This window comes from Fulmarus glacialis, unplaced genomic scaffold (assembly GCF_000690835.1).
Source record: "Fulmarus glacialis isolate BGI_N327 unplaced genomic scaffold, ASM69083v1 scaffold14781, whole genome shotgun sequence".
NCBI lineage: Eukaryota > Metazoa > Chordata > Aves > Procellariiformes > Procellariidae > Fulmarus > Fulmarus glacialis.
In genome coordinates, this window is record NW_009193553.1 from 519 (window position 1) to 14,617 (window position 14,099).

General features: G+C 38.3%; 1 protein-coding gene across 1 annotated transcript; it reads right to left on the reverse strand.

The window, feature by feature from the left end:
- Positions 1-465: 465 nt before the first annotated feature.
- Positions 466-13,843, reverse strand: LOC104083848 (cleft lip and palate transmembrane protein 1-like protein; the record flags this gene model as incomplete). Its single annotated transcript, XM_009587490.1, has 6 exons — positions 466-602; positions 3,311-3,428; positions 7,466-7,544; positions 9,522-9,664; positions 10,899-11,088; positions 13,743-13,843. Coding segments are annotated over 6 exons (768 nt in total), but the record flags the coding sequence as incomplete, so codon positions are not given.
- Positions 13,844-14,099: the final 256 nt, after the last annotated feature.

The window sequence follows — 14,099 nt, forward strand, 5'->3', positions numbered from 1 at the left end:
CACAACAACAACAACAAACCATGCCTAGAGCCACAAGTTCTGCACTTTACAGCAACGATTTTTTGAATTAATCTAGATCAGGTGACCTAAATTTCTCCAGGGGTTAGAAGTCAGAGACTCAAAGCCTACTGTTGGTGCCTGAGCTATGCCACCGCAGCAGTAAACTTTGTGATAACTCAGCTTAGCAGAAAACGTGAACCAATGTTGACAGGCATATTAATTATGCGTGCTTTTGTTCAGCTAAAAAAAAAGTTACGATAATGAAGTTAAATGTTTTATATTTCAGTCAAGACTGTTTAATCATATTTGCATCTTCTTTGAGATTTTTATATTAACTTGGCATTGGAAATACAGCTGACTTGTACCAGAAACATCTTCTATTGCTCTACTGAAATTACTATTTCCAAGAACAGTTCTCAATAAATGAAAGAGTTGAAGTTCAACCCACCCCCACCCCTTTTTTTTTCATATGCCGTAATTCCTAAAAACCAAAGTTTCTCCACTTACATGAAATGCTGCTACGAAGAATGTCAAAGCCAGAAAGTACAGGTTAGTGTCAACAAAAATTCCTTTTACTTCATCTGCATCCTTTTCTGAAAACCCTAAGAGAAAGAACAAGTAATTATGCAAGAAGTACTAGACAGTTAATTGCTGTTATGCTAGAGTCCAGTATGAAAGGAATCTTATTTCACCTGCACGTTTTATTAAGGAATCATAAATCCAAAACAAGATGGCAGCTTTATTGGTAAAACCCAAGTCTACCTATATTTTGGCTAGTTATTTGGCTTGCCTTAAACAAAACCCATCAGTTACAAGCAGACCGATGTGCCTTTAATGTGTTGTGTAACTACAACCCAAGCTGAACACCAGAGACACAAATGGCAAGACACAAGAAGTCATTTTGGCCTGAGTGGGAAGAAAAAAATGTTATTCAACTTGGCCTCTGAGGTTTTATTTGATACGTAAGAAAAGTGAGCTTCACATTAAAAACCAAAAAATGAGAAAAGGGCTATGCTGTGGAGGACAACAAAGGCCAGTGGGAAACATGGCCATATATGCAACAGTTTAGACCCCAGATGATGGATTAGGTATCAACTCTTTTGACAGTCCTTGCAGAATTAACTTGGAAGCTTCTCTTTGATAAATGGAAAAAGGCAAAGCATCTTCCAGAAATCACAATCTGTAAGCTGAATACATATTCTCTACTGTCTTATCAATTCTTCCCAAGGAGGAATGTTGCTTGTTACATACTGGACAACCATTAATTCAAAAAAAGTTAGAGCCTGTCCATGATAAATATGGTTGCCAGCACCAAGGAGTGTGTTTTCCAGAAGATACAGCATCCCTTTGAACTCCTTCAGCCAGTGTTAAGATGCTTTCTTCATGAGGTAGAAAGTTCCAGCCACTGTGATTGAAGTCTACCATTCTCAGAAAATACACAATGCTGCAATTACAGCCATGGTGCCAGTTATGACACTGGTGAGTTCAGTACCAATTTACTTTGTCATATCAGCTGTCCTCCATCACAGCAAGAAGAATGTGAATTTACCCATTTTCAAGTGATTTTGGAGTTTTGCTACTGATCTAAGGTGACCTTTTCATAAGTTACTCCAAAAGGAAAATTTTAAGCCTTAATGTTTTACTATCTGCATACTTATAGAGAACAAGCAGCATCTTAGGTAAGCTTTTTTCCCAGGCAGAGGAGGTACTCCTAGGATGATAGGTCTTGATACACATGTCCATCACAAGACAGCCACGACATGGAACGCAAAAATTTCAATTATGCCATTATGGAGAAATGACAGTGGTCAAATGCCCCACACAAACTCTGAGCAAGCGGTTACTTGATTTTTCAAAGCAGTTATTTCAAGCAGACATACCTGTAGCTTCGATACACATTAGCCTGAGCTAAGGATTCTAAGCTGGATTCTACTTAGGATGACCTTATTCCTTACCTTATGCCCTCCCTCCCCCAACAAAACATGAGAGAAGCTTAAGCTGCAAAAGAAATGGAGAAAGTCTAGACTCAGTTAAATTACACTGTATACAGGTACTGTGTCTTACAATACCACACTCCGAAACTAGTGCTGAACCAGAACAGATTTTTTTTTTTTTCCAGAGGAATCAATGCCTTAAGTGTTAAGTTGTCTATCATAAAATATTAATTCAGAGATGACAGTGAATAACTAAAGCCTCTCCCTCTTACTGACTAAATTTTGGTGAACAAAGAACAATATTGAGTCATATGGAAGCAGCATCACCCCTGCATACGTCTTTTGGAAAACTAGTAGAATACTACATCTATCTGCATTTGAAAAAAAAAAAAAAAAAAAGGATAAACTGGGAAGGATTTAAGAATCATTAAAATAATACAGCACAGAAGCTTTTAAGATCTCTTAGCCTTGAAAAAAAATTCACATTGCTGTCTGAAGAGCTTAAAAAGAGAGGATCAGAAAAAATCCTACATTCATATACCTCAACGCCAGTTCAGTTACGATGTAATTCCTTACTCTAGCATAAAGAAGCCAACTACAGTCTAGTGAGAGAAAACTAAGTCAACAAAGATAACCCTGAAAATAAGATGCGGATTTTTAAGAGTGATGATTCACAAAGGAGTGAGTCTAATTTAACATTTAAAGACAGTAAAAGCTTGGTTATACCATCACCAACACAGAGCATATGAACTTCAGAGTGAAACTGTACGCTTACTCCATTACATTTAAGCAAAACGCAGAATTTAATAGTTTCATGCCTGTGAAGCCTCCGGTTTGGCTGAATTACCTTATAAACTGAGCCAAAGTGAGAGGCCAGCCAGTTCTGAAGTGTCAGAAGTGGTACGATCAGAACCGAGATTCCTTCTTCACGCTCAGCTTGAGCCCAAAGACTTTGCTGTGCTTGCCTATATTTCACTACAGGTATATGGCTACAGTGACCAGCTACATATAGCTTGTATCAAAGCTTATGTAACACCGATCCAGCTTTTCTGTTCCACGGATGACAGGGGAAACCTATGGCGAAAATTCTCTCCTCTATTTTGGCCTCTTGTACTTTTACAGTAGTACTATCCTAATAAAATTTATTTTTAAAATGGTTAATTCACCTCTATATTCTTTTTTCCGACTACATGTCAACATTTTATTTCCATCTTTACCTTAAGGTAAAACAATGTAACATTTGTAGCATTAAACCTTTTCACCAGCTAACCAGAAAAAAGAGTGTGTTAATTGTCATCTATGTACTTACAAGAAAAAAAGAAATGAGGGGTTGGTATTTTTTTTTGGTCTAAAGTCATTAAAGATAAAAACCATACCAAATTGTTGGAGGGAGTACACAGCATCCTGCATGTGGATCCAAAATCGGAGTTTTCCAAGAGATATTTTGTCATATGACACTGTAAGAGGTAGCTCTGTTGTGGAACGATTTATAACCTGTATTTCAAAAAGATACAGTTTCATTTTTAATAGCAGAAAATTTGCAACAATTATTTCCATTCATATTTTTAAAAATAAAGGAAAGTGATTATATCAGACTATGATTTAATCACACAATTTTAAGAGGTCAGGTTTTTTTTTGAAAGGGAATAAGATCTTAGACTTCTATACTATGCTTGAAGTCTGTGTTTTTTCCCCAAGAAATGCTAAATTAGCGTTTGTTCTGTTCAAGTTCTTGTAGCAACCTCACTGTTACTGTATACAAATGCCTCTGAGATGTTTACATAAAGTTCCCTCCACTGGTCACAGTTCAAGTGGAAAAAGTGTGCTTAATGTAATTCTCTCTTTTGACAGTTCTTCTCTGAATGTATATGCTAAGATTACCTAAGATAGAAGATGAAAAAAAAAAAAAAAAAGGAAAAAATCATATCCCAAAGGCCACAGTCAGAACTCTACTAAACTAAGGTTTTTGAGAGAAATTAAAGTTACAACAACTCATACCAAAACCAAAGGTGGGGAAGCAAGATGATCCTACTTGCTCAGACTGGTGAAAACACCACAGCTAAAGCTAAGCAAGCTACCCTGCCTGTAAAACTTGGGATATGGGGTGTCACAGAAATCTTCCTGCTCCAAGAGAAATACATTTCAGCTAATCCTCCTGTATCATCTACACTTTAGTTATGATGACCACTACCTGGGACCCCCTTAAGCTGGGGTGGGGAGGGGTAGGGGAGGTCTTAAATTGCCTCAGCATCTTCTGCACGATAGGTGACTGTTTCTCAAAAAAGTTTAAAACAAAGAAAAAAAAATTGTCCTCACAGATGTTAAAATTCTCCACAGCTACCTAGGTACAAGTTCAGGCAGTGTGTTTTAAACTTTTAAGGATAGCTCAAGACTACAGGCAGGCAGGCACTCTGAATTGCAACAGTTTGAGATCTATCATTCCCAGCTCCTAATTACTACCCAATCATAATTCCCATCTCAGAACTACTACACTACACTGTACCTGTTTCTGCAGTAATTAGTTAGCTGACACCTATCTGAGATAAATAGGCTTTTTCTGATCCTTATGTTATTACAGAACATGGTTTTAGCCTCCCCATGTATCGGTCAGGTGTGAACTCGGGATTACGTTCACTCTCCCATTCACTCCTTCCCCCAGTGAGTACAAACAGTTCTCCACCTCGCCACCCTCCCAAGACCCTATAAGCTTTTCAGACGGTGGCAGAACATGCGTGCATGCAAGGGAGAGAAAGGGAAGCTGAGAAAGTTTTATAAATACAGCAGGGAGAAACTAGAATGGTGCCAGGGATCTCTGAACTGTCTGGAAAAAACAAAACCAACAACAAAACAGGGTGAAAACAACGTGGTTAGAGCTGACGGTAGAGAATGCTGGCGAGATTCTACAGCTACATAAACATCTTCCAGGCTTCTTCTCCTGTTTAAAGGATGCCTGTAATCCCTCCATTCTCATTCCTTCTCGGTCAATCAAAGATAGCATCAACATTTCTCAGAGAAAAGGAAAAGAAATTTTATCTGTGCAGGACAGACAGAAAACAAAAATTTTGCAAATGCATGGGTAAGTAACATCAGCAAGTGCACTCTACACAGACAAAGCACTACTAAGGAGTTAGGGATAGCGTAGGGAGAAAATCGGATTGCAGTACAAGACAGAGATAGGAATTCTTCAACACCAAAAGCAAATTAAATGAACATATAAAGATTAGAAGAATGAACTCTCTCTCAATGAACAATTAAAAGTCCAGAAGTGCTGCCTCACAACCTACTTGAGTGTGATGGTTGCTAAGCCTTTGAAAAGTAGGAAGTTACCAAACCTCTGCAATACAACCTACTCTTGTAGTACAGCCTCAGAACATCACATATTACTTCTAGCACTCCACTTCATCAGTACTACAAAACAGTGTCTAAACAAAGCAAGTAAGTGCAGTGGTATGAATTTTGAAGTTTTCTCTTTGTTATATCAGGATCCTGTGCAATCCCCAAGCCCCCAGCATTGGAAAAAACATTTAAGAACATGAGGAACATAACCTCTAGACTACAGCACTTACCATAGAAGACCTACATGTGGGTCAAAATAACAGTCATTTCAAAATCTACACAGCACAAGCAGGGAAAATGCATCTTCAGGTCCATGCCTTTATGTCGCGCATACCAAACAGACAGCATCTATGCCCTATTTACAGTCAAATGCCAACCTTGCTCCACAACAGCTGGATCACCTTCTTCCCTTATGCTTCCTCGCTCTTCACTAACCCCTCATTATCTCACAGTATGCATACTATTAGACCACTCTTTCTGCAGGGCTTGCGAGCAGTTTGGCAAGTCACTACTGAGAAGTCAAATAAGCCAGTGCTGAAGGGGAAGTTTGCTAGTTTTGATGGAATAGTCTTTGCAGCGCTTCTCAGGATCTTTAACAACTTCAAGGCAGTGAGTTTCAATAGCGTTAACCGTGACATGCATGACAACTGCAGGAATGTTATTAATAACATGAGAATGCTGAGTTTATTTGTAAACAGGATACATGACTTGACCAGTTAGAAGCTCATATGAATGTACTGAACTGAATGAGCTGTGGTAAGAAACTTAAAATAAAGGACAATGACCACTGATAAAGACATCACAAAAGTATATCTAAAAAAATACTGGACAAAACTAACTGCTACCAAGATTTGTAACAAATGCTCAGGAGTTTATTTTGCTGAACAAGCTTGAGGTGGAAGGGATACAAGTTCTTAAAGAAGATTTTCCCCAATGCTAAGTAACAAAATTCTTTATCTGAGCTAAAAGTTAATGAATTGGAAAGACAATTTAGAAGGTCTATGGAAAGTTTACATCTACTAAGACTTCCATCTAGAAGATGCTGAATCCAGAGATACTCATTTAACAGTTTTGAGACATTCCCCAAGACTCTTGTTCTCAGTAACTCTGATTGCTAAATTCCAGTCAGTGCAACTGAAAAGAACTGCAGGGCTTAACTAAGAGCTGCTAAGATGAACATGGTTTAGATGCAGGGGACTGCCATGTGTAACTTGTAGTAAAGGAACTGCATGATTTCCCACAAGAGAAGAGTTGGGCAAAAACTGAATACGGAAAATTCTATTTAAATGTATAAAAAAACCTTTTTTTTTTTTTTTTTTTTTTTAACTCCGAGGGTTTATTTTCGGGTTTTTTTTTATTAAAAAAACCTTTTTTTTTTTTTTTTTTTTTTTAAACTCCAGGAGTTAACTTCAGGGTTTTTTTTAACTGCAGAAGACTAGAACAGGTTGCCCAGAGGGGCTATGGCATTTCCATCCTTGGATATATCCAAAACCCAGCTGGAGGAAGTCCCGAGCAACCCGCTCTAGGTGACCCTACTCTATGGAGGGGCATTGGACTAGCAATCTCCAGAAATCTCACCCAACCTCATCCTTCTGTAATTCCATTATTGAAGTTTCTAAGTCCTGATTTGTTTGAGTGCACAAAATCATTGGATGTACCGCAGCAAGTTTCAGGTGCTCAAGTTACTCTAACATGATAGACAGCACCACCAGAAAATTTAACCACAAGTGAATTTTTTGGAGATAAGAGCATAGCTACTGACTTATCTCAGTGTAGCTCCATGATCAGCTGTGTTCAGTACGCTCATTTCCCTAGAAGATATCAGAAGCCATTCTGGGATGCTAACACAAGTTCTTCAGCTTAGGGAGTCAAACTGCTCCCACCACAGCTGGTGCTGCAGTGATGTCCTCCATATCCACCCAAAAGGCAGAAGCAATGGAATCCAAATACATTTGGGTGGAATAGAAGGGAGTGCTTGGCAGATAATTCTGCCAGAGGGGAATCTCAAAACTCAGATCCAGCCTCTGCAGTTACCACAGTTGACCACATTAAGTTAAACTGTCATTGAGAGAGTCCTTTTGTGAATTTATACTTTTTCATTATAGCAAACAACCTATGACAAAATCTTAATTAAGATAACATTGAAGAGTACTGTTAAAACTGTTAAATGTAATTAAAGGTATTCTATTACTCACCATCAAATCTTTCACTCTGTTGCTTAGCTGATCAATAAATAATATTGGAAGGTAATGCACTGTCTTCCCCAACTGAACCCTAGGATGTTTAAACATGGATTTTATGACTGTAGTGATCTAAAAAGAAAACTACTTTTATTCAAATTAGCACTCATTCATCACTTTCAGATCTACCCATGCAGATATTTCCCACCATCTTTTCAGGCACATTTTCTTTTAACACACAGCAAGAAAGAAGCCACTACCCTAGAGTCTTTCATTGAGAGATGCTTGTACAAAAAATTAGGCATGTGATATTTCTCCTTTTAGTTTGTTTTTACTTTTCTGTAGAAAGACAGAATAAGCCAAAAAATCAAAAAAAGACAAATGAAATTGGTTGTAATGATGCTGAAGCTGCTGCATGACCAAGGGTAGAGGAAATTAAAAAGTCTGTTGAAGAGAAACATGCTGACGTTTACTACCATATATTCGTATCCTTTGTCTCAAGTATCCCTCTCCTACTGCAACAATGACAACTCTCCACCATCTCCCCCACTCCTCTGCACCCCCAATGACATCCATCAGGTCAGCAACAGCACATGCTCTAGCTAGCACGGGACTATGGACACGATGGCTGGTACGCACACAGGAAGGCTAGATACTACTGGAGAGAGTGCACAAGAAGCAGAAATCTTCTCTGCCTTCTCCTCAACAGAAGCTCTCGTTTGGATCGCTCTACCACCTCACCAACCTGCATGAAACCAAGAGAAACTTCCCAGCCCTTGAGCCCTCCACAAAATTGACCACTGGAAAGTTATTTAGCAAATTATGACCTATATGCAATTGCTTTGTCAGTATCTTAGAAAAGTATTTAGTCTAATGCCCTAAGAGAGACAAATTCTTGAAGTTCTTCACTAGAAAGGCAGCTATCTACACTGTGATGTTCTCAGTAAAAGTCCATGGAACTAACGTAATGGAGATTTTTAAAGCCTGAAAGTTCAATTCTAGTTGTTCACAAAAGAAAGAAGTCTCTATGCATGCTAAGAAAGACTGCATACTAAATATACAGTGGGCAACAGCAATATAGAAAAGTACTAAATCGAGGCTCAGAAATACTGCTTGGCTATTTAACTGAGGAGGGTTAGATTTCTATATAATAACTACAATTAAAGCTACTGCTAGTGGAATTGCAGCAGGCTATTTCATATCCAAACTATTTCCTGTATAATGCAATGACAAAACAGCATATCTAAACATGACCAGAAAAAATATCCTTGTTCACCAACCCCAGTCCAACCCCTTCTTGTTATGGGCCTATCTTATGAGTACTAAGTTTATCTATTCTGGCTGGGAAGCTATCCCAGAACCCCAGGGTCTGCTGATTAAGCAACTACTTCTGGATCTAACAGGATACTTGTAGAGAAAGGCATCAACATACAGTAGCACAAGCCAATACAGCACTATTTATACAGTTAACACTGGAAGTAATTTAAGCAAGCTGTGAACAGAAGCTACTGCCTGCATTTAGTGGCCTAAAAACCTATCCCTGCTTTTTAGTATTTTCTTGAGAAAACGACATAATGTAGGAACACACATTGTCAAAGTAAAATAAAGCCAATCATAAAGGGAGAAAAAAGATGTCATAGGAGATCAGCTGTGCCTCTTCAGCACTTGCAGTTTGTACAGATAATTTGCAGATGAAGGATAACTGGAAAGGTGAAGGGACAGTAATTGCTTTAAAGGCCAGAAGTATGATTTGAGAACAAGGGGGTATGAAGTCTGCTGTAGCATTTTTCTTGTGTCTTTGTAGTTCTGCTTTGTCTTACTATGATAACTCCATACAAAAAAGTATTCTAAACTCTGAGCTGCCCAGGAACAAGATATCTCCAATAAGGTTTTCTAGTACATAATATTTTACTAATTGTCGCTACCAAAATGCAAGCATTAAGAGTATCTATTCTTGTCTCCTAAGTGCCAATTTAAACATAAAGTACTAAAGGAGGCAAGGGAGGACTTTTGAAGAAATGTGCAGTAAGTTTATAATAACAAATCTAGCAAAATTAAGTCATCAACTTACATCTTCATGTAACGGTGAACATCAGCAGGGAGGGATGATCCATCAAACACAAAATCTTCCACCATGACATTTAGGGTTAATCTTGACCTCCAGTGAGAGACAGGTTCATCTAGAGCACTGGCCTGTTTTTCTGCTTCAATTTGCTTTAAAAATACAATAAATACACATACTGCTAAACAATATAGAATTTTGAATAGGATAATATTCTAACTCACAGAAACTACGGAGTCATTAACTATATCACAAAACAGAAGCCCACTAAGAAACGCTTTACCTTAATTTTGACCAGATCAAGCACTTTGCTCAAATACGACAGAACGGATTGTAAAGGCCCACCATAATCTGACACTGAAAAACTTCAGTGCCCATTCACAACCTTGTTCATCAAGAATGAATACTCAGCTAATTAATCTTAATACCTTAGGAATGTGGATACTAGTCAGAAAAAGTCACTTTGAAATAAGGACTGTAGAGTAATCAGATGTTATTTCAAAACTGTCAAAAGGATGTGATATCAACCGTATAAATTTTTGGGAGTAAAAAGATCAGACCATTTGTTTTGAACTTCTGAGCTTCCAAATGCTCTGTAAAGCAGTGCTGAAACCGAGTACGACTTTAGCTTTCAGTAGATGCTTATCCCCAGGGCATTCTACTTGCTTTTCTTTGGATGAACACCACCTGTTCTGACTACTAGTGTTGTACTCTAGCCTTAACTCATTTTCAACTTTATTCTGACAGCATTTAGAAACAGCACTGCTGGCTACGGGTACATTTCAGATTCCAAAGAATAACAGAGTGAAATTCTCAAGCTCCACTTAATATGAGGAACAACAACCATTCACAAGTATTTCATTAAATAACACTACATTTTTTCCCCCCTGGTGAGTAATCATAGCATTTGTCAAAGGATACGACCTTGTTCTCTCAAATTCAAGTGGGAAGAAAGAACATCCTAAAGGAAAAGAAGCAATTTGACATTGGTCACACACCAATGTCAAAATCAAGTTCATATCTCTGTTTTATAAAAGCAAAGCATATTATTTCACATGAATCCAACTCACTATAGAAAGCAGCATCATCCTGTTAGAGCATACAGTATTTCTACCAAAAGCAATGAATCCTTAAAAAAGTAATTAATGTTAACCAGGGAAGTGTTTTAATAGCAGCCAGTGTTATAGAGGGCTCTACCTCTGCTGTGCTGAGTGGTCTACTGTTAGTGTACAAGCTGATAATCAGAAGAGGGCTTTTGATTTTTTTTTTTTTTTCTCCTAATATCATCATTAGTGTAAATGCACAGCAGATGCTAACACTAGAAGTGTCTATAAAAGAAATTACTTTTTTTGCAGTTGTTCACCTATAGATGGAAAAACCACCTACCTGTGTGGCTGATTCTCCAGTGAGCAAATTAATCTCTTCCGGTTTAGGGACCATGTACGTGGTCAGAGGGCTTACTATATGCACCTGTTTACCATCATGCCAAGGCAAAATGCCAGCATGATGAAGAAATATGTATGCATATAACGTGCCATTATTTCGGGTTTTCTTTGGTACTGAGACATTCACTGTCCTAAAATACAAAATAAATACGTTATGAGATAACATAGCTAAATATTTGTCGTGGTTTAACCCCAGCCAGCAAATAAACCCCACGTAGACGCTCGCTCACCCCCCCTCCTCTGGTGGGAAGGGGGAGAAAATCGGGTGGGCACAAGCAGGAAAACTCGTGGGTTGAGATAAAAAAAGTTTAATAATTGAAATAAAATTAAATAGAACAATAATAACAATGATAACAACAACAATAACAGAATAAACAAAGCAGGCAATGCACAATGCAACTGCTCACCAACCGCTGACCACGTGTCACAAAGAGGAGGTGAGCCCTACCCCTCATTTTTCCACTGAGCATGACATCACATGGTATAGAATACCCCATTGGTCAGCTGGGTCAACCACCCCCGCCCAGCTGGGTCAACCACCCCAGCTAGGGTCCCCCCGCCCCCGCCAAGCTTCCCCTGCACTTGGCAGGGCATGGGAGACCAAAAAGAGAAACCAAAAGTCCCCAGTGCAAGCACCACCCAGCAACAGCCAAAGCATCAATGGGCCACCAACGCTCCTCTCATACCAAACCCAAAACACAGCACACCCCCCAAGCTACTGGGAAGAAAGTTAACTCTGTCCCAGCTGGAACCAGGACAGTATTTCAGCATGTGCTATTACATATGAGGATCACTGAAGATGTTCTGGAAGGAAGCAAAAAAAGGCTGGGGACATGGGAGGGGGAAAAAAAAAAAAAAAAAAAAAAAAAAAAAAAAAAAAAAAAAAAAAAAAAAAAAAAAAAAAAAAAAAAAAAAAAAAAAAAAAAAAAAAAAAAAAAAAAAAAAAAAAAAGAGAAGAGACATTTGGGTTGCCTGGCACACAACAATTAGTTCTGGCTAATATGCCCTAATGAGCTGTGGCTGGATGGGATCAATTTATATACTCTAATATGTATCACAATATTTGCACTTCCAAAGTTTTACTATTATCTTAAGATACTTTAATCTTTGTCCAATTCATACTTTATTACCCTAGATAACACAGGACTGTATCATCAGGTTTGTCGGTTTCCCCTGCCCATAGGTCATAGGGCCAAAATTATCACAGCACTTGTAGAAAATAGCCTTCTACGTGCTGAATATGTATCACAGATTGTACATAAAGTTTAAAAAGAAAATCACAAAGTTTTGCCAAGCACTTTGCATTAATAAAATATCTTCTCAGCTATGGGATGCCAAGCACAGAACTCTAGATAGGAGCCCCAAACCATGAAGTCACTCCCCTTGTGTTAGCCAAGAAATCATCCTACTTGCAACCTTGCATAATGCCTCCTCTATTCCTGTACATTTGCTCAGGTTATTTTGCTCTGAATACTTTCAGTGGCTTAGACTCTGTCAAAAAACCAATTCTTATATTTTCAAGTCTGTCAGAGATGAAGTTCAATATGACCTAAACTGCAGACCAACGTGTTCTTTAATTACAGAAAACAGAACGTGAAAGAACCTGGGAGACTCTGCCACAAGACGGTCAAGAAAAAGGTGACTATTTAAACAAAAAAAAGTGAGGCCCCAAATATGAAGCACAAGTAGTTCTAATCATTTTAACTGTATAGAGGCATACGTGGAGTGCAGTGTTATACTCAGAAATTTGTCTATGGACACAATCTTATTCCATCTTAGCACCAACATCCCCTCAGAAGACCTCAAAACCCTAAACTACCAGAAAAAGAAGGTTTACTTTTATGATTATTAGCACTGAAACACTTATAGAAAAGCATGTTGCTAAAACGCAGGAAAAGAGAACATGGGTTGACTTCCAAGTTCTATTCCAAGGTCTGAAGCCACGGCTATTAGGAACAAAACATCACGTAGCTAATAGACTGGCTACACATGTTATTAGAGGAAAGTCTCAAGCATTTCCAGGCACTTTAACTTACGATTTTCACAATGGAAAGTCATTTTTACTATTATAAGCAAAACACACTTTTGTAAAGCATTTGTCTATATGGCTGAAAACAGTACGCTGATCCAAACTAACCAATACTTAAGCTTAGCACATCATACGTGCGTTACTGATCTAGCACAGCTAGTGAGACGAATGCTTAGAGTGGAATCTGAAAGTTAAGATAGACAACATAGGACAGCGTTCAAGATTTGTAAGATCTACAGGAGAGAAACAAGTGTTTCTGTATTTACTAGTATAGCTTTGTTTTGCCAGCTTTGTTTCTTGCAATGACGAGATGATTTTCAACGTAAGAAAAGTTTGTCTAAGAGCCTATTCCTCGGTGCCAGGTGAACTTAGCACACCATTTCCATCAAGGCAGGCACTTTACCAATGCTTAATTCATGAAATGTTCTAGGAACCTTTAATTAAAGAGAAAAATACCATTTTTATTAGCAGCAGCACTTTGTCCTCAACTTTAAGGCTGAAATCCAACTAACATCTTTCTCGCCTTAACATGGCAAATATGGCTATTAGTTTACGAAAACAAGTGTGAATCGAATAGCCTGTACAGCATGCAAAAATAGCTTTAACCCCAAAACAAAGAATGCAAGAACAACAACTCTACTCTTTCAACACAACTATCATGAACAGTCTACCTTGCTTCATGCATACTCCCATACACGTAACTACTAGTTAGGATACATACTTCAGAATTAAACAACTCGTAGTTTGGATACCTACCTTTCAAATTTGGACTCAATATCAAAATCCTCCACATTCAAAACCAGATCTATATTACTCTCAGCACCAATGCTTGACCGTGTGGTAGTATACACACTTAACTGAAATCAAAACACAGCATAGGGAAATCAGAATACAGAAATACTAAATTCATGCATCAGTACGCTTAGAGTACAGATCTGTATTGCAGCTTCACTAATTTCCCCAGTCCCACGATGGTTACATACCGTCGGGAAAGAAAACGATGTGCTCAAAAAACGCCTAACACAGCTGTCAGCTCTCCCTTCCTCACTCCTTTTGGGGGCAGAAACACGTTGTAACACAGCCACCGAACACATTTTAACAGGATGACCTATT